General features: G+C 40.4%; 1 protein-coding gene across 2 annotated transcripts in view; it reads right to left on the bottom strand.

Moving 5' to 3' along the window:
- CHN2 (chimerin 2) overlaps positions 1–19,638 on the bottom strand; it is a 166,474-nt gene that overhangs the window by 56,839 nt on the left and 89,997 nt on the right. For both annotated transcript variants that reach the window (XM_040547707.1, XM_040547708.1), the window contains exons 4-6: positions 17,374–17,405; positions 14,161–14,274; positions 10,915–11,200 (exon numbers count right to left, since the gene is read on the bottom strand). In XM_040547707.1, the coding sequence (XP_040403641.1) occupies positions 10,915–11,200; positions 14,161–14,274; positions 17,374–17,405 (432 nt within the window). The remainder of the gene's footprint in view (positions 1–10,914; positions 11,201–14,160; positions 14,275–17,373; positions 17,406–19,638) is intronic.

Here is a 19,638-nt window from a genome sequence, read left to right as displayed (position 1 = left end):
TTTGCCCTAACCACAGGACACTATTACCTTAAAATGCCATCTCTGAGATAAAAAACTGTTCTCTGCCTTTACATGAGGAGAAATATTAGGTTTCCTTCATATGGTTTTTAAAAACATATTAATTATTCCTACATTCAGCCTTTCAGACAAGTAAAATAAGTAAGTCATACCCAAACATGTTTACATTTTAACCCATCACTATTGATACAATTTCTCTAAGACTAGAGCCTTCCATAGGACCATTGCCATGTACATCTACACCTTATCACACTACATTTAATAATCTAAGCATTGATATACAAGTGACTTTTGCAGCTAAAGAATAACTTTGAGGCTGAAGTAAGCAATTGTGTCTTTGTGTCTCATTTTTTAAGAACATGCTGAATGCCTGTTTTAAAAAGGCATCTGGCAGTCATGTTCCCAGGAAACTGCACCGGGGTATTCCTCCCGTCACACCAGCACAAATGGGTGTCAGCTGTGGAAGACGCTGTAATATGGTCCCTGGAAACTCTTAAGTAAATATGCCACCTAGTGTTTAATTGGGACAATTTCATTCATAAATCATAATTGATGCCTCCAAAGCTGTTTCCTTCAAGTCTACATGGTATAGAGTCTAGCAGAGATATCTTGAGGAGTCTTCTCCCTCGCTGCCTACCCCCCTCCAAAAAACCAAAAAGCCACTGTACAGCAGTCTTGTGAAAGAAGTATCTTCATCCCCTGGGACTGTTCAGCTCCTGATAGACTCTGCCAAATGGCCAAACTCAGTTTCCAGCCCATCTTGCCCTTTGGAGAAATCTGCTCCTCAGACTGCAGTGAGCAATCCAGGCAGCACTGGGAGCTGACCTGGGAATCTCTCCCACTGCTAAGATCCCAAACAAGCCTGATGGATGTAGGAAAAGCCGACTTGTACCACCAGCCAAATGGCACCTGGTCCAGCACATGAGCAGAGTGAAGGAAGCAGGGCTTCCTGCATGTCCCTGCCTACAGGCACTGGGTACAATTGTTCTGAGAAGCTGAAGCACTGTCCCCAGCTAATAGCTTGCTGGGGACAATATGTTACCACATCAATAGGTATTGTTTTAGATAGATGGATGAACCAGCAGAAAATCATGGAAAGAGGCTTTAGAAGTGTAACAACTACTATTTCTCTGGACATTTAGTAGATACAGAATTCCTCCTGAGGTTATGATAATGTTCTTCCTCGCCTCTAGCACTGGCTGGATAGTGGCACACGTGGCTTAAATGCACACAACCCTCTCGACTCTTGACAGAAGAGATACTCTATGTATGGATGTGGCTTGACTCCTTCTCATGTGCACAAAACATGCCAAATTGTCTTCTTAAATTCTCTCGATGTTTCTGCCATGGACACTCATTATGTTTCTAGGGATTAGATTTGTACACTGAGCAGCATCACAGCACAAACCATCCTGAGTTTTTGGTAATGTCTTGTTTACACGTTTTCCCAATCAATAAAAATCTTAAATGAAACTGCAGTCCCTGAAGTACTTCATCAGCTACCTTTCCCCAGCATATGAAGTTGCTGCCTATCTAGAATCTGCTTGAAACTCTTCTACCTATTTTCAGTCCATGTGACCACATTCATGCACCAACCAATTTGAATTAATGTCAAGAGTATGCTTTCAAGAGACATTGTACTACTTTGGTAAAAATCCAATTATTCTGCATCTGCTGCATTCTTTTCATTCAGTACTTTTGTAAATCTATCAAAAAGGCAATCAAGTCTAACTGGCGGTATTCATTCTTTATAACCCATGCTGACGACTGTGCATAGTCTCACTGTTCTACAGGGCTGAGAATATATTACAAAAAAGAGCCCATTGTTACAACTTGTACTTTTCACACCACAGTGTCTTCTTTTCCAAATATTAACAGCTATAAAAAGCTTGGGTCCCCGACCTTTGTCATCAAGCCTCAACTGAGAAGACTTTGAACAGCAGATCCTTTGCTGTGCCCATTTACTAGTTGCCATCCTGCCCACGCCTGCCAAATCTGCTGCTTTACATTGCATGGCAGCTCCCGTGAGCTCCACCAGCCCTGTGGCTGACACTGCGGCTACCTGATAGCTGCTGGCTCAGCCCAAAGGTGAGCAGGCATATCCCCAACTGGTTTCCCAGTATTCCCAGCTCTGGGGTGAGGGTGTGCGCTGCTACGCTGGCTTCCCATGGTGAGAGCCCAGATGAAAGATAAGGTATCAGCTTGGCCTCTGCAACTGTCTTCACTTGAGTGTGCACAGGGCTTGGTGGTGAGACCTCCTGCACCCCTGGCATAGAGGACAACTCTCAGTGGACTTGATGGCCTGGACATACTTTGTATGATCAGAAAAGCTAATATCTAGAATGTGATGGGACAAGTGCCAAGCAGCATGTGGGGACAGAAAGCCAAAAGGCAGGCAAGACATTCCTTGGCTGAAGATCTGCAGACCCTACAGGATATGGAAGAGGAAGAGCTTAGCATATCTTGGCTAGTGTTAAGCATTTTGCTGGACATCACAATCGCAGCTACACTCAATTCCTTGCTAATGAAGTGGGAATTCAGAAGGCAAGGTGGAATATACCCTCCTCTGAGTGACATAGGGAAGAACCAAATCACTGCGTTCCTTAGCTAGGTTTGTAAGAAGTGTTCATCTAGATAGGATGAGTCAGAACCTAAATAACATATTTTTTTTCATGCACAGAAACCCACAGAGAAGTTAGTTAGACTAAAAGTTACCTTATCAGGTTTTCCTCCTACCTCAGGTATCAGTGATATCTATGCCATTTCTCAAAGATATTTTCTAATGTGTTTCTATGCCATCAGACGAGGGAGATTTTGTTATACCCTCAGGCACTCCATGACAGCATTTCAATGTTCTTTTATTTTTTCTCCCTTACTATCTAACCTGCAATGTTCATCACTGTATTTTAGGCCCATCATCTCTTTTCATGTCCAGCATGAACACAGAGGACAAATTATTGTTTTCCTTTGAATTAGCCAAAAAAATGCATGACCTAAACAAACAACAATATAACTAAAATACTTATTATATATATATATATATATTATAATAAATATCAGTCACTATTTAAACATTTCCCTTTTGACATGAATTCCAAATCCTCCACTAATGGAAATTAGTATCTTTCTTATTGTTAAGAAGTTAAACTCTTGTCTTCCAAGATCAAATGACTGCAGTTTACAGGCACCTGTAAGAATTTATTGCCAATTCCTACACCCTGTTCCAAGATTCGTGTGATTTAATCAAGTATGGATTTTTACTTTAAAAATTGAATTTTATTTTCCAGTGACTAGACATATGCAATGTTTGTACTGAAGGCTCCAACCCAATCCCTATGGAAGCTTGTTTATACTAACTTAATACCATCAAACTATTTAAAGAGTATAAAAGTCAAGACAAAAAAACACACTCTCATATAAACATTTTATTTGTAATATATCAAATAAGGCATGTTTTTATGCAACAAACATCTAGCTTTATGAAAATTACTAATTAGTTCATAATAGGAAAATACCCAAGAGGAAAAGATTAATTTATGTATTCAGCAGAGCCTAGCTGCAGATACAGTACAGCACTTGAAGAAATACAGAACCAAATCGCATTTGCTTTAGCACTACTATAAACACTTCTGGTGCATCTAATCATTTCTGGTACTAATCTGACATTCTCATTTGAGAAAATCTATCTACAGTTGTAGATAAAATCTACACCTGGAGTTGTAGATTCAGGCATGAAGTTTTTGCACGGTTTCCACTAGGCTACCCTTACAAAATACTGCATAAGGAAATCCTTCAGCTGTAACAAAGTTCATATTCACGTTTGCTACATATACTTTGTAGTGCCCTGAACTGCTCCAAGACCCAGTGAAATCATTGGGGGTCTTCCCGTTAATGTCAGTAGCAATTGGATCAGATTATATCTGTCACATCATGTCGTCTGTGTAAATTAGTGTTGTCTACAACTTACAAGCTCTCTTCAGGCATAATTGTATCACTGATTATGCTGAAGGCAAAAGTCATGAATCCTCAGCTGATGGTATTAATGTAACAAATCACAGTAACCTAGAGAGATGTTACCAGCTCAGAGTAGCAGTGTAAGCAAACACTTGGCAATGGAATCTCTCTTTCTCTTGATTCTACCAATTTTCATTACTGTTAAAATGAGCCCAAATTATTCTTCTCAAAAAACCTTTCCTAATCAGGCAAAACATTAGGTATTAGGCTGGTTAGGTGTGCCACAAAGAAATGTTCCTTCTCCCGTGCACGAATATAGATAGCCAGAGGGAAGAATAGAAAAAGATATTTTCCATGATTGTACTTTGGTAGCTTTTATTTTTATCCCTTATATATTACCTATTTTATATTTATGATGCTCTAAAGAAAAAAAAAAACAAGCTGCAAAGAGGCACAATAAAACACATTGGATAATACAAAAGAATGCCAACATTAAAAGGCAAAAGAAAATCATCAAGCAGATAAATTTTCAGGAAGACGGTATTTGTCATTCCAAATATAAATCTGCTTACCACCAGATCTACTGTATTTTTATAAACTCCTCCTCACTGTAGTATAATACCAAGGAGTGTTCTGGGTTAAATCAATACTAAATGCTAACAGTTATTTAAAGAAGAAAGTGGGGTATGTAGCTAAGTACTTGTGTCAGGGCATGCCACAGTTCAGTACGTACATGGGGTATTGTGTACAGAATACTGCTGTTCAGGACAAGCCAGAGTGATTGATGAAAGGAGTTAATTACTTCCAAAGACATTTTGACGTGTAAGCTTGTTGCTTGTAGAAGCAAAAATGCCACATGCCTTTTATCACTGCGTGTCTTACTGGAATCTGCAGATGAAGGCCATCTTCATGTGCAGGCTTTATGGTGCTGCTTATCAGCATGGTGCCTAAACATCTTCCACACAAAATCAGTACTGTCATGGAGAATCCCCTGTGAACTGTGTGGATGTTCATACAGGAGTGAGACCTTAACCCCTAATAAAAGAACGTGGTGGTAGTGGGGTGTTAATGTCCCCGTAGAAGTGAGCATTTTAATTTGCTCTCACTAAGCAATGTAAAACACACCAGCTCAAATTATCAGTGCGATTCTAGCCCAGAGCCTGCATGAACAGATGTTTCTGCTCACTCTGCCCTTAACCCCCTGATTTGCTGCCAGCACATTGCTGTACCCTGCAGCCCTCACCTGAAAGGAAATGCTCAACATCTGGGTAGACATCTCAGCAGAGAGTTAAATACTAGCTAGTAACCTGTAATGGGATCATTAGAGGTTTAGAGGAGCTGCAGAATGGAAAGAATAATGAATAAATGAAAGACTTAAAAGATTTCTTTATCACTGGCTAACAGCAGCACCTGGAGAAAATTCAGGGAAGAGACAAAAGATGGAGAGGTAGGATGAGGCTGAAAGGCCTTCGAAAAGGAACGTGGTGTGAATAAAAATGTAGAAGTGCAAATACTTATAAAAACTGAACCAAACCAGATTCTCTTAAAATTGGCTATCTCCTGCACAGTTTTGATGTAAGGAAAACTGTAGTGCCCCTAACAAAATTTAGTTCCATAACCAGATTACATCTCCAATTAAGGGATGTTAGAAAACAGTCTTTCCTGGAAGTCCTGCAATTCATTCTGTGGGAAACTGTGTGTGAGCAGCATGACTAATGAAGACAGTAATACCAACTTCTACTTCTAGCAAAGTTATTCTTCCTTTTCTGTCACCTTTGCCTTAATAGGAATAGCTTTCTTATCTATTATTTGTGTGGGATTTTCTGCCGAGGAAATCTACAACCTTCCAGACTCTGTAATATGCTTATCTTTCCAGTTCCTTAGTTCTAGCCATGGTATTAACAATGGGATTTGTCATTTGAACATAAATGCATGTAAAGTAAGGAGCTCCAGCACAACTGACTGGGAGGTCACCATGCCAAGCAGCAATACACAGTGGTCTGCACTGTCCTGCTGCTAAGCCAAGTCTCCGCATGCAGCTCTTTCTTGGGTGAGCTCAAAATGCTACACGATTCTTCCTAGGCTGTCATTGTTACAGGCCTCTTGCTGCTCCTGGCATGCTCTCACAACCATAAAGCAGAACAGGCACTCCAGACCCGGCTCCAAGCACGCTCATATTTCATGTGCAACTGGTATGCTTGAACTGACTGAGCCAGATCCTCCTTGGAGAGAATTCGACGGGAGCTCTGCCAGGATGTGAGTGAGCGGAGACCTGGCACTGACAAAACCTTCCTTCATTTTCACTGCGTTTAACAGCAGTTTGTCCTCCCTCAGATAGGTTAAGACCAACCCTTTTGCAAATACTTGCAGCTCAACCACTCTCAATGATTTTCTTGAACTCCACTGTTCCATTCTCATTTCTCTCCCCATGCTACCATAAATATTTGAGAAGCTACAAGGCAAACCGAACTGATGAAATGCTCTTCCATAAGACCAGACTCGAAAAAAAATAAAAACAAAAAAAAGAGAGAGAGAAAGCCAGGATGGTTTATTTTCAACAACAGCTTTTACCTGCCTAGAACGGTCCCAAAACTCCAGCTGCATTTACTTCCATCATTTCAATTCTTTGAATATATTTTCCCAAATTTCACTTGCTGCTGTAGGATTAGAGAGAAAGAATTTTTTTCTCCTTGCCAGAGATATAAAGACAGCTGACGCAGTAATGGCAGCAGTTTCATGATAAAGTGATATATGGTAGCAATAAACGCTTCAGAAATGACGTATTTTACTGAGTGACTATGGCAATTTTTTCTCTCCTACACAAGGATTAATTGCTCGCAGCGAGTTACACTTCTACCTTCATAGCATCAGGTCCTTATCTGCCCTAAACCTTCCACTGCATGTTGATTTTCCCCAAGTACGGTGTTCCACGAACGGAGCACGAAGCAGGGGATCACGGCCTGCCCAAGCCTCAGTCACAGCCCTAACCAGGCAACATACAGTGCTCAAATGTACAAAAAAAGTTTCCCTATCCAATATCCTTTTTAATGTTGGACCATGTTACTAGGACAATTGCCTGCACTGCTAAGAAAATATTTGCAGCATGCTCTTCTCCTGCAACACTTTATTCCTAAAAGTCTTTGTGGCTCCTTTTAGATTAAAGATCTTTTAAACAATTCAGACTAAAATGTGGAGTCTGTATCTATGAATTTAGCACCTCTTCAAAGTTAGACAGAAATAACTTTCGGATGAGACATCAGCATTAGGTATCTTAAAACAAACATTTTCTTTGGCCTATTACAAAAGATGCTGGGTAAAAAAGCAGGAACAACAACAGCTTAATCCAGCCCTCGTATCACACCTCCCTTCTGGAATGGGCATGACTCCACTAATTACAACCTCCAAGAAATTGTAATTATGGGAACAGACAGATACCCCAGGCAGCACCAAGACATTTCATTCAAATGCGTGCTTCCCCTGCCAGCCCGTGCCTTGGTGACAACCTTCCCCCGACCTACCCAAAGGGGAGCCGCAGCTCCGCAATGACTGAGACATTTAGTAATTTCTGCTGTCAACATGGGACACGATGAAAGGGACTGATTCCCAGCATGGTGTAACAAATCTGCTAAGGGGATGAATGCCTTCAGCTGCAGTTTCACACTCTGGAATTGGTTTCAGTATAAGACAAAATTTCACTTGTAAAAAGCCTAATCTGTAACAGAAGCGCTGATGCTTAACCTCAGAGTGCTAAATTCTCCTGTTCCTTTTGAGAAATAATGCAAGTTTCTGTCCTGTGTGTAAGGCTTACCCCCCATCACTTCTGAAATATTCAAAATACTCCAGGCAGCACTTTCAAATAAACCAGTTCAATTACTGAAAAATTACCTTTTACCTGTTCAAGTAGCCAAAGAAAACACAGCTTACAAGGAATTTAATTATGTTTTCACACATGCAACAAATAAGTTACTCTGCAGAAATATGTCAGACTGAATATTCATTGAATATACATCATGAATATACATTTAGTTCTAGTGGTATGAGTTTTATTGGAGTAGTTGTTACAGGCAAAGGCTTTGATCTGGGGGCAAAGCACACTTTTTGTCTGAAATGCTGTACAACACATGACAACCACAAGCAAAAATCTGATACTAATACCTCTGAACTACCACTTTCCCAGTTTTATTACTGTATGTTAGAAGACATCTAAAGTTCGTGTGAAAACAAGAATCAGATTCCCTTTAGCTTCCTCTGTCTCTTTGTGCTATTACTGAAAACACTCAGTATTTCAATGATGTATTCCATCTGAGGTTACCGTGGGGAAGAAAGGGGAATGGAATATCCCTGCATCTTTGCCTGCTCTCCAAACCTCTCCTGAGCTTCTAGGAACATATAAAGCAAAAGCAAACATGGTAGGAACTGTAAAGACTTCTGTAACTTTCTTTCAGCTGTTAATAAATCAGCTAAAGCAGCATTTTCTCACATGGTTTTGTACAAGATGATGGAAAACTACAGGTACCAGTGAAGAAGAGCCTTGGGATTCTTAACTTATCAGTGCTGAGGCCCTAGCTGATGTGGCATGTGAGCACACCACCCTGCCTACTTAGCCCTGCTCCTCTTGTAGCTGTGATGGCTCCTACTCCTCTTGGCAAGGAAAGTGTGTTAGAAACAGCTGCTATTTCTCCTTCTGCTGCTTTCCCTCAGTGGGAGGAAGGCAGAGACAGTTGCCAGCAATGCAATGGCTTAGCTGAAGCCAGCTATTTTTACATGAGTGCAGGCTTGCAGGCTGCCACTGCCTGACTGTTCAAAAATCTAGATAAGTGCTTGTAGGATAAGGACCTGAGGCACTGCCATTTGCACCACAAATCACCTCCAAGGTAACTAATACTTTAAACATTTTAATTTCATTCAGCTGAAGTAGAGACGAAAAGACCTAATACAACCACTAATGAGATCCAGAGGTGTATTTCCACTATAATCAACAGTGGAAGCTACATCAGGTCCAAACGTGGTATTTTTGAGCACAGGTACCCAGAAATAAGGATGGAGCTTTCTAGTCACTGTAAGCCATTATTATTATTATTATTATTAATTTTTTTTTGAGCTGTTATCAGATGAAAGTCTCGTCCTGTCCTTTGTGCTGCATTTCCACTCACATGAGGTAGACTGGGTATCGAATCTGGCTGAAAATTCACCTTACAGCTCAGTTACTTCTAATCTGGAGCAGTTTTCTAGTGTCACCTACTGTGTAGCTGCATAAAACTACATGTCAGCAAAAAGGAGGTGGTGAAAGAGAGAGAGAAGGGGCTCTTTCACAACAGCTAGCACACTGTTGTTTTAGAAGTGTTTTTACAGTACTTACCCCAAACTGCCTAGCCAGAAAAACAACATCCTACTCCCAGCACAAAAAAACCCCACATAATCAGTTATGAAATACAAGCTACTAAAACTTCCCTCAGAAGTCTTTGAGAGCAATGCAGTACATAAAAGACCATTAGTCCTCAACTGCAAGAACTGTAAATAAAACTAAGAAAATGTTGAAATTTTGAATATCTTTGCTTTTGTTTTTCTTTGTGCAAAAATTTCCTGGAGAACATAGCATGATTGTCAACGGTCACAATTGTTTTATTATGCTACAGTCATTTAAAAGTCAAAATTCAATTTCTTGTGCCTGTTAGAGCATTCACAACCAGTGTCCAAATGCAGGAGTCAACCAAATAACATAGTATCTACTCCCCTTGCAAATTGCAATGCCATTGAATCTAAAACATACTGTCCATTCTCCAAAGGATTTCCCTGAGGCAGTACACCTTTCTTTAAAAATGTCATTATTAATGGAATTAATTTCTTACAGAGGATGAATAGGTTTACATGCCAGGTCAGTTACTGGAGCAATTGCTACCACTGAGAAATCCAACCCAGTATATCATCAGTCAGTGCTGATACATGAACCCAACAGATAATAACTATGCTAGAAATGTCCTAGAGTGATGAGGATACACACGCACACACGTAAAAAAAAAAAAAAAGCAGATTTTTTTTTCTCGGTATTAATATATGACAGCAAATTCCTCCCTTGATTCCCAAATACAATCCAGCTCTAGTTCCCTGCTAGCTAGCCAACACACAGAACACTAAAATCATCAGTCATACAGGAGGAATACATTCACAAACGTCAATAAGTTAATTCACCATGAACACCTGCCTCCAAAAAAGTTTTGTTTGAGAGTTCTTACTGCCCTGCCACATGGGCAATGAAAATATCCATGTCTTGTGTGTAGACAGAAGACTATTTCTCATATGTAAAAGAACTTCTAATTTTACATCTTCGGCTGGATGCTAACTGCATGAGATTCCCAATATATTATTATATAAGTAAGTCCTAGTCCATACAATGCTATGGAATACGAGCACATGAGAGAAGGATATCAAAGAAAGCCCACTTCAAATGAGAAAAGTGAGAGGAGGAGGAAGACACGTGACACCCCAATTTCAGACCCACACACCAAGGCCTTGGCAGAAGAGAGGAGCTTTGCACTGTGAATGGAAAGATAACAAACTTGAGCTATGGTGAACGGTCGATGGGAACCAGGTTCATAATCAGAGACCTACTGTGGAATATGCTTGAGTATACATGGACGAAGAAATGTAACTTGTGAACAGTTTCAGTTGCAGTTAGCCAGTATATATATCTATATGCATATATATTTATATACACAATGAAAACATTTGCATTTGGTACTTGTTAGAAAGCTTTCATCATAGGCTCCAGTCAAATATTCGTTGGGAGCCAAGATCACATTAACAGGATATAAACATTTCAGTGGGATAGTAATACTTGATGAAGTATAGAAAAATATATATTAAATTGTCTTTAGACAAAAGACTTTTTCTTTTACATTTGATAGAATGACTGACTGCCAAAATGTTAAACTGAATACATACCTTTTCAACTGGGGTATTTTCTTCACTTGTTACACTTGCTTTTCTTGATTCGTTTTTTGTTCTGCTCAACCTCCGGGACACTTTCTCTCTAAGCAAAGTGGCATATCCAATGTGTTCATAGATGGGGTTGGTTGTCATTTTGGAAATATACTCTGAAGCCTTTGTTTCTATATACAGTGTTATCAAGCCATCTGTTACCAGATCATGGATTGATTCAAATCTTTTCTCCCCAACGAAATGCTTCCCATCATAGAACAACCTGTAGTTTAAGGTCTGATTGCCAAATCTGCATATACCAGAAAAAAAAAAAAAGGAGGGAGAGAAGAAAGGGAAGAGTGTGAGAAATAATTCACACTGGCAAAACACACAGGAGGTAATTCTGATGACGAGTCTACGTATCTAGATTGCATATGGAATATGCACATGGTGCAACTGCATCATTGTGGTATCCCAACCAAAATTCACACCCGAACCTGACTACATCACATGGAGTGGGCTACAGACCTGAGGCCAATTTGTCTGCAACAAGCCACATGACGCACATTAGGGTTTAATCTAAATCCTAAAGGGACTACCACAGCAAACAGAAAGGCGTCTTGTCACTGACATGACCTTACACCAGGATGCGTAATTGTGTTAAGGGCTGTTTCATCCTGAAATGTTTCTGAGGTGCAGAAACTGGAAAATCTTAATCACCATGGGTGTGTTTACATCTCTCATTGAAGAGAGGTGGACACCTCTAACAAAGAACTTAAAACCCCTGGGGTCTGAACCACCCTCTGACAGGAAGGCGGGGAGACTGAGCTCCTAAATCACAGGCACAATTAGATGCCTCAAGTTCTGTGGGGTAACACTAGCCCTACATAGCTATTTATGGCAGGTGCAAACTATGTTTTTTAAAAAAATGGATTAAAAGGCAAAGTGATATAGTAGCACATTCTGCTACAACACCAAGGTGGAATCCTACTCTTGACTAAAGGATTCAAAGATATGACATTAGGTTAAATGGTCCTTATATTGCATCAAATGTGCATATTTCTGCATACTTTGTTGTGAATTCAAATCAAACTGTTTAAGTCTCTTACTTTTTACCCACATTTTTCATATGAATTCCCAATTTATAATCAAATTCAGTTTTTGAGTCTACAAATAACTATCCCAATGGACTTAGAAATCATGCTGCTGTGTCAAAACAGCAGGGAATTTGCCATAATCCCCATCCTTTTGTAGATCTTTTTATTCTTTATTTTGAAATCTCTTTGAAAAACCCTAAAAAATTACATTTGTTCTTTTTCAGCTGACAAAAGTTGCTTTTAATTTACAACACTTTGTAATTGGCATGACTCACCAGCTTTTCCTGCTCTACCATCTGCACATCAATATGAACTCTGAGGAAGATGTCAGCACCATATCACTTGGGATAACTCCCTAGAGCATCTTCGCTACTGGCTTACCGTCAGGAGGGTGAAAATGAAGAGTTTTATTTTGTGCATGTCCCACAGAAAGAATAATGCTATAAGCATTGTAACATATTGCTAAGGAGTTTGTTTTGTCAAATCCTCAGCAAGTATTGAGTGCACCCTCAGCAAGTTTGCCAATGACACCAAGCTGTGTGGAGCAGTTGACATGCTGGAGGGAAGGGATGCCATCCACAGGGAGCTGGACAGGCTTGAGAGGTGGGTCTTTGTGAACCTCATGAGGTCCAACAAGGCCAAGTGCAAAGTCCTGCACCTGGGTCAGGCAATCCCAAGCACAAACAAGGGCTGGGAGCAGAATGGATTGAAGCAGCCCTGAGGTGAAGGACCTGGGTGCGTTGGTTGACGAGAAGCTCAATATGAGCCAGCAATGAGTGCTTGCAGCCCAGAAAGCCACCCGTATCCTGGCCTGCATCAAAAGAAGCATGGCCAGCATGGCAATGGAGGTGATTCTCCCCCTCTGCTCTGCTCTCATGAGACCCCACCTGGAGTGCTGTGTTCAGCTCTGGGGCCCCCGATATAAGAAGGACATGGACCTATTAGAAAGAGCCCAGAGGAGGGCCACAAAGATAGATCAAGGGGCTGGAGCACCTCTCCTACAAAGACAGGCTGGAGGATTTGGGGTTGTTCAGCATGGAGAAGAAAAGGCTCTGGGGAAACCCTCCAGTGGCATTCCAGTACCTAAGGGGGGGCCTACAGGACAGCTGAGGAGGGACTCTTTGTCAAGGGGTTTAGTAATAGGATGAAGGGGAATGACTTTAAACTAAAAGAGGGAATATTTAGATTAGATATTAGGAAGAAATTCTTTACTCTGATGGCTGTGAGGCACCAGAACAGGGTGCCCAGAGAAGCTGTGGATGCCCCATCCTTGGAAGTGTTCAAGGCCAGGCTAGATGGGGCTTTGGGCAACCTGGTCTAGTGGGAGGTGTCCCTGCCCATGGTGGAGGGCTGGAACTAGGTGATCCTTAAGGTCCCTTCCAAACCAAGCCATTCTAGGATTCTATGATTCTAAAACATAATAGGATATCTGGTCCTTTTCCTACTAACTCATAGCAGCTTTAAGATTGTCACGTAGGCAGGCTTTGAATGGTACAGCTACATCAGGAGCAGCTGTATTTTCAAGGAAAGGCACCTGTGAAGGGCAGTGAGGTTGTAGCTTGGGATCTCCCTGAATTTTGAGCTCAGGTGAGTAGCAGTGTCTTCCACCTTTGAGCAAAAGCATCCCATGGTTCACACTGTATTTCTACAGCAAGCTTGAATTCCACTTAGGGGAAGAAAACTCAAGTCTAGTATGCTGCCTTTGACAGCTGGTCAGCTGCTGGACTTGAGGATTTTCCAGGGTCTGATTATTTAAATATCACCTATTGTTGCTGGTGTTTGCGTAAAACACATCACAGAGCTTGGATTACAACCTGTCTGTGCCCCTGCCAGGACATTCCCCCTTCTGTCCTCACCTCCAGCTCATAAAATTCTCAAGGAGAAGCTCCATGTTTATCTCACTGCAACACTCAACTCTAGGTAACAAAAATGTTGAAAAAGGGAATAGTCTGCTTCTGAAAAGGGGTTTCCTAGACAAGTGCTAAAGCACAGACTGAATAATAGCAGTGCTGCGATTGTCAGACTGCTGACAAGAGGGTGCAAAACCAACCCGACACCATGAAGTGTCCAGTGGACATGGACACAGCCATCACTCAAAAGGGACTGACACAAAACCTCCTGCATTAAATACATTTACAGTTGAACTATAAGCCTCTATTAAAACAGCATTTACCTGAGAGCAAGTGTATAGCAGCCGGGTTGCCGCTGGCTTTCTCTAAGAATGTATGCTCCTTCTACACCAGCAAGTATCTCATCTGCTTGCTCCCGAGAAATGATGCCATGAAACCTAAGGAAAGACATTGCCGTGACTTTCAAAACAATTCAACCAGAAATGCCTCTCCCTCTACCCCAGAAACCATTGGAAAACTGAGATCATGCAACAGGACACAACACTGTCTCACACTTTTGTGATAATTTGAGCCTCACACCAGACCCCTGCTTCCAATGCAAGGACCGGGCAAGTGAAGAGGGAAGAGCAAAGAACAGCTTGGTGTCCCCCAGAGATCTTTTTTCCATAAATGCCCCATCTTTTCACAACTTTTATCCTCTACCAGTCTATGTGTCTCTTCCTTGTTTCCTTTCTAGAGGCTTTATGACAGAGTAGAAAATTGGGCAATAATGGTATCATTTTTATTGAAAATGGAGATGACAAAATTAAAATAAGAGGTCATTCTTATTACTGATTTGCTTTAGGTCTTATATTAACATTGCTTACCTAATTTTGTAGCTGAAACTGAGCAGAAAAATGGCAACAATTACTCAAAATTCTATTCTGTACATATTGAAGTAGAAGAAGATATAGAATATCCTTGAGAACAATTCTGTTTTCTTTATTTCAGTTCCTCATTCAGTGTTGGAAAAAAGCAAAATGGTATTTTGCCATTGCTATTTTAAGAAAGAAAGAGGCCCTAGGATGCCCAATTAACCTTACAGTAATCAATATTTAACTATGATCTTTCCTTAAGTATAAATGTAGGCTTTACAGCAGTTCAAGTCTTAACTCCTACACACATTTTGTTGGCTGATAATTCTCTGAGGGTCTCCTCAGAGGTTTTCAAAGTTTCTATTTTTGATGCTGTCTCTGAAAAACGGCACTAAGACGTACTGGCCTTAAGCACTTTCTCTTTCCTGACAATACATATGAAGTGGCATGTTTCTAACACTGCCTCTGGTATGGTAGTGAAAGAGAAGAAAAACACATTGGATGTAAATGCAATTGCTCTGTTCTCTTAAGTTGCCTTTTCACAACTAATACATGTTGGAAGTATTAGGTTTAGGTGATCTTTCCATAGTGACTTTATACTAAAATAGATGTAAACTGATTCATACTTTCTGTACTGGTAGGGACACATTCATTTTCTGCCACATACAAATTAAAACAAGCATCCCCTAGATGAAATAATTTAAGCAGGTCTTTACCAGTAAACTCACGGCAATTCATATGCCTAGTTAAAAGTAATGAGCACAGGCTATTTGTCACCAGAAGCTCATTATGAAATAAAGGTTAGATACCAGTAAAAGAGCTCACCTGGTGCTCAGTATAAGAAACCACTGGGACAGGATACTTGAAGCACCTTGAAATTTCATTAACCATGGATATTAAATATTGGGTAATCCATGCTTTCTCGTAGATGTTTTTGTATATTTATGCAAGGGCATAAACCAGCTGTACATTGTACAAGATCGCCTGAACTCAGTCTCCTGCCTCTGACAGCAGCAGACAATAAATGCTTACAGAAAGAGTGCAGGAAACAGTGAAATACTTCTTTCACTTCTCATCCCTGTCTGTCCATCACTGCTTCAGCCAGAAGTTGTGTCTGATCAGCTGTGACCTTACCCTTCATGAATCAGAGAACCTCACTTGGAAACCCTTCAATATTGCTATGCTTTTGGCATCCACAGCATCCTGTGCAATGAGCATGAGAGGGACACCCTGAATGTCCCTCTTTTGGACATCCACTGAGGAATGCCTGTTTATTTTCCTCACATGGCAGGTGCTGCTGCCCATCACTTTGCTCTGCCTTTCATTTTTTCTATACCCTCTGTAAAAAGGAGGGAGGAAGGATAGAGGAACCAGAACAACCTGCGCTACTTAAAATGAAGCCACCCCATGGATTTATACAGTAATATTTTTTTATTATTATTTTCTGTTTCTGTTCCTAGAAATTCCTGATTCTCTTTCCAAGCACTACAGAACACTGAGTCAATTACTTGTCAGCTGTTCTGAAATCTTCTTTCTGAGTGGCAATAACTGATGTGCTCTCACAAAGGTGATTTCTTGCAATTCCTGCCAGCGCTACTGCTCCACACACCTACGGCATGCCAACAGGATGGGAGCTGCCTCGGTAAAAGATTGTGGTAATAGTTTTAAAATCCTGCCTAAGACAGCGTGATGGGTTACTTAGCTGGGTACTTACTATCTTTGACTCAGTTGTACTTTGGTGGCTAGATCTGAATTCCCAATTGTTTAAGATAACATTAAAAAATGAAACTACAGTAACTAGGGGCAAGCTGCTGGCTCTTGAGCTTTTTGACAGTAGGAAAGGATCATTAAACACAGATGATGTGTCTGGGATGGAAGAAAAATAGAACACAGGATCTAAGCAATTTCTCCAGCAATAAGGGGTTAAGCCTCAGCAGTAAAGGCCAAATGCCAGCTTTGCAAATGGTGTGTAACCAGGAGATCTGGGTGCCTGCTGTAGTGGCTTTTCCCTTCAGCTCTACCTGCTCAGAGCTCCTTGCCAGTGCTGAATCCAGCCCCTTTAAACCTACTCATAGGCAAGAAAACTGCTGAGCATGAAGGAATTGTACTTTAGTGATTCCTTTATCTGTCTTAGAATAAAAATGCACCAACTCTCAGGGTATTTTGGACCTTGTGACTTTATCAGGGAGAATAGCATTTTGACACACAGCAGCATACTTGCATACTTCCATAACCAGGGCTGGGTGTTAGGGTGGAGAAAGCACAGGAACACACTTCATAAGGCAGGGACAGAGACAAGATGCTTCTCTCCTCCCCAACCCAATGCAGGACCACAGGTAGATTAAAGTGACAACGAAAATAAAAGGAAAAAAACACTCAAGACAATATTTTTTTTTCCTTCCCAAACTGTCCTAAGAAAAGCAACACAAACACGCAGGCTGCAATAATGGCACAGTTCATGGATTGTGATCAGCAGTACTGGACAGTAACATCCCTAAAATATTTGGCATTCACGGTATTTAGCTTTCAGCTGAAGTAAAAAGCAAAATGAAATATTTTTAAAATATTTTTTCAGAATGCCATTGTGGTGGTGTTTTTTATTTGTGTGTTTGCTTGCTTTTAATTCTAGTACTACAACTTCCAGATACAGCTAACAGATACTTAAAAGAGAAAGATACTTACTCTCTTCCATAATACTTTGGTCTGTTTTCCACCTAAATTTTGAAAGAAAAGAAAAAAATATTTTAAACACACTTGGTTTTAAATAAGAAACATAAACATAAACTGTGCTTCGTTATTGAGTACTACTGCACCCATCTAAGTGTTGAAATTCTGCAGATTCAAAACTGTGACTGGAACATGACAACACAGAAGAGCAGAAAAATGAAACAAGAAGAGGTGTTTTTATTGATGTATTTCTGGAGAGAATAGCATGTATCAATGGTGAAAAAAACCTACGGAACTACACGTAATTGCATAAAATCTGATCAAATGGATAAAGGATAGTTTACTGTATTTTTTGCCACTAACATTTATATAATAAAATAAGACAGTTTTTGTTATACATCCTTTAGCTTCCTAAAAACATTTTTTGCCTATATATGGCAACCAACCAAAGATAAAAAAAATTACTATCCTTGGGAAAAACTAGGTTTTTGGATTTAGATGTAGTCTTAAATTCCTTGAAGTCTCAAGAACTTGAGGGCCTGATCCAAAGTATACCGAAGTTGCTGGAAGAACTCCCAATTATTTTAAAGACCTTGGAACCAAGTTCTGGGAATGTAATGTTTTTATACAGAAACTTGGGATGGTCTGACTCTTTGATTCATTTCTCAAGCACCAATTTACTCAAGCACTTTTGGTAAATTCTTAAAAAACCAAGCTCCGCAGCCTCATAACCCCTTATTTCTTCTACAGCCTCTGACTTCAGTTTGCCTTGATTGCTAGATTGTCTGCTTGGTCTCAACAGTCGCACCTTCTGCATACAACCAACCCATGGACAACCACACCGTGACTTTCTGGATGAAGATTTACATTGCCGCATATGCTGTCATCGATAAGTAACCTCCCCGATGCAGTGCATACACTGCTGTGGTGTGCCCTAACTTACTGAATGTAGCAAAGATGCTAAGTGAGGATATTTCCAAGAAATTCATAGCTCCTGGAGAGGGCTGACAGGTAAATCAGGGGGCAGAACTACAATCTGCATCTCTGCATCTTGGCAGAGGCCGGCGGGGAGGCCGGCAGCTGTGCAGCAGGAGGAGGAGGATGCCAGCAGGGGGCACGTCTTCCCCAGCTTTCACAAAGGGGCTGGGGCACTGGTACCTTACCATGTGCAGAAACCGACTCAATTAGTACGTAATTTATTGCTACGTATTCATTTTCAGATTTTAAGGCATTCAGATATATGCATTCATTCGAGTGTTGTTATAAGGAGATGCTTTTTCTCTCTAGTCTCCCTTCAGCTTAACAATAATGTCATCCACCTGACTGCAACTTCAGCCAGCATCGTCATGTGCAAGTGCAGCAGGACTCAATAAAAGATATATATATAAAGTCTCCCAATTATTAAAATAAACCGAGTGAGTGCATACCTGAGTAAAGCTGCCCATGTAAATGGAGTTACTCCTTCATACATAGCAACACACATGAAAAAAAATTGTGGTTTCAGGACTATTTTATTATTTAGGATAAAACCACTGAATTTTCACCACTTTATCTCACTAGAATCATAGAATCAATAAGGACCTTTGTTCTTGTTTTGATTAAATCTCATTATTTCACTCATAAAAACTTCAAATTGATGAAGGCCTTTTACTTCTCAATAACAAATGCATAAATGTCACTTTTTTTGATTCAATCATCTATACACCATGCACTAAATTGAAGCAGCCGCCTTTGTACCCTGCAGTCACTAAGGCTCCAATACAGTGCAGAATGAGCTAAAGTCTGTACAAGATAATGAGAATCTTCAATGGAAGTCCTATGGGAGTTCAATCAAGTCCTTACTGTGCTTCTTTTCCAGCTCGGCATTTCTTTCCTAGCACAGCACTAACAATAGCAGTGTCAAACGCATGAAACTCCTGCCCGGGAATAATACCTTGATGCAAACATTTTGGAGCTCTGAGGGGCAGGAATAAAAAGAAAAAGCAAACACAGAAGAGAAGAGAGAGCAAAATCAGAGGAATTGCCAGTTCCTACAGGTGCTGTGTTTCTGTGTGCATACACGGCAACGCAGAAATGACAGCATATGAATTCAATTTCTTTTTTAAACTTTCCTAGCTCACTTTTCATATGAACACTGGAAATTTGAAAGGAGTGTTAAGGTTTCATGTAAAAGTCATCTGCATCACACAGAAATTATAAGAGATTAGAGAGGTCTTTGTTAAAAGTGTCACTATTTAAACCAGCCTGGTCATACTCCTGAACACTGCCACATTTTCACTA

The sequence above is a fragment of the Cygnus olor genome, chromosome 2, assembly GCF_009769625.2.
Source record: "Cygnus olor isolate bCygOlo1 chromosome 2, bCygOlo1.pri.v2, whole genome shotgun sequence".
Classification (NCBI taxonomy): domain Eukaryota; kingdom Metazoa; phylum Chordata; class Aves; order Anseriformes; family Anatidae; genus Cygnus; species Cygnus olor.
Note: the sequence above shows the minus strand (reverse complement) of the source record. Positions and strands in the feature narration are given on the sequence as shown.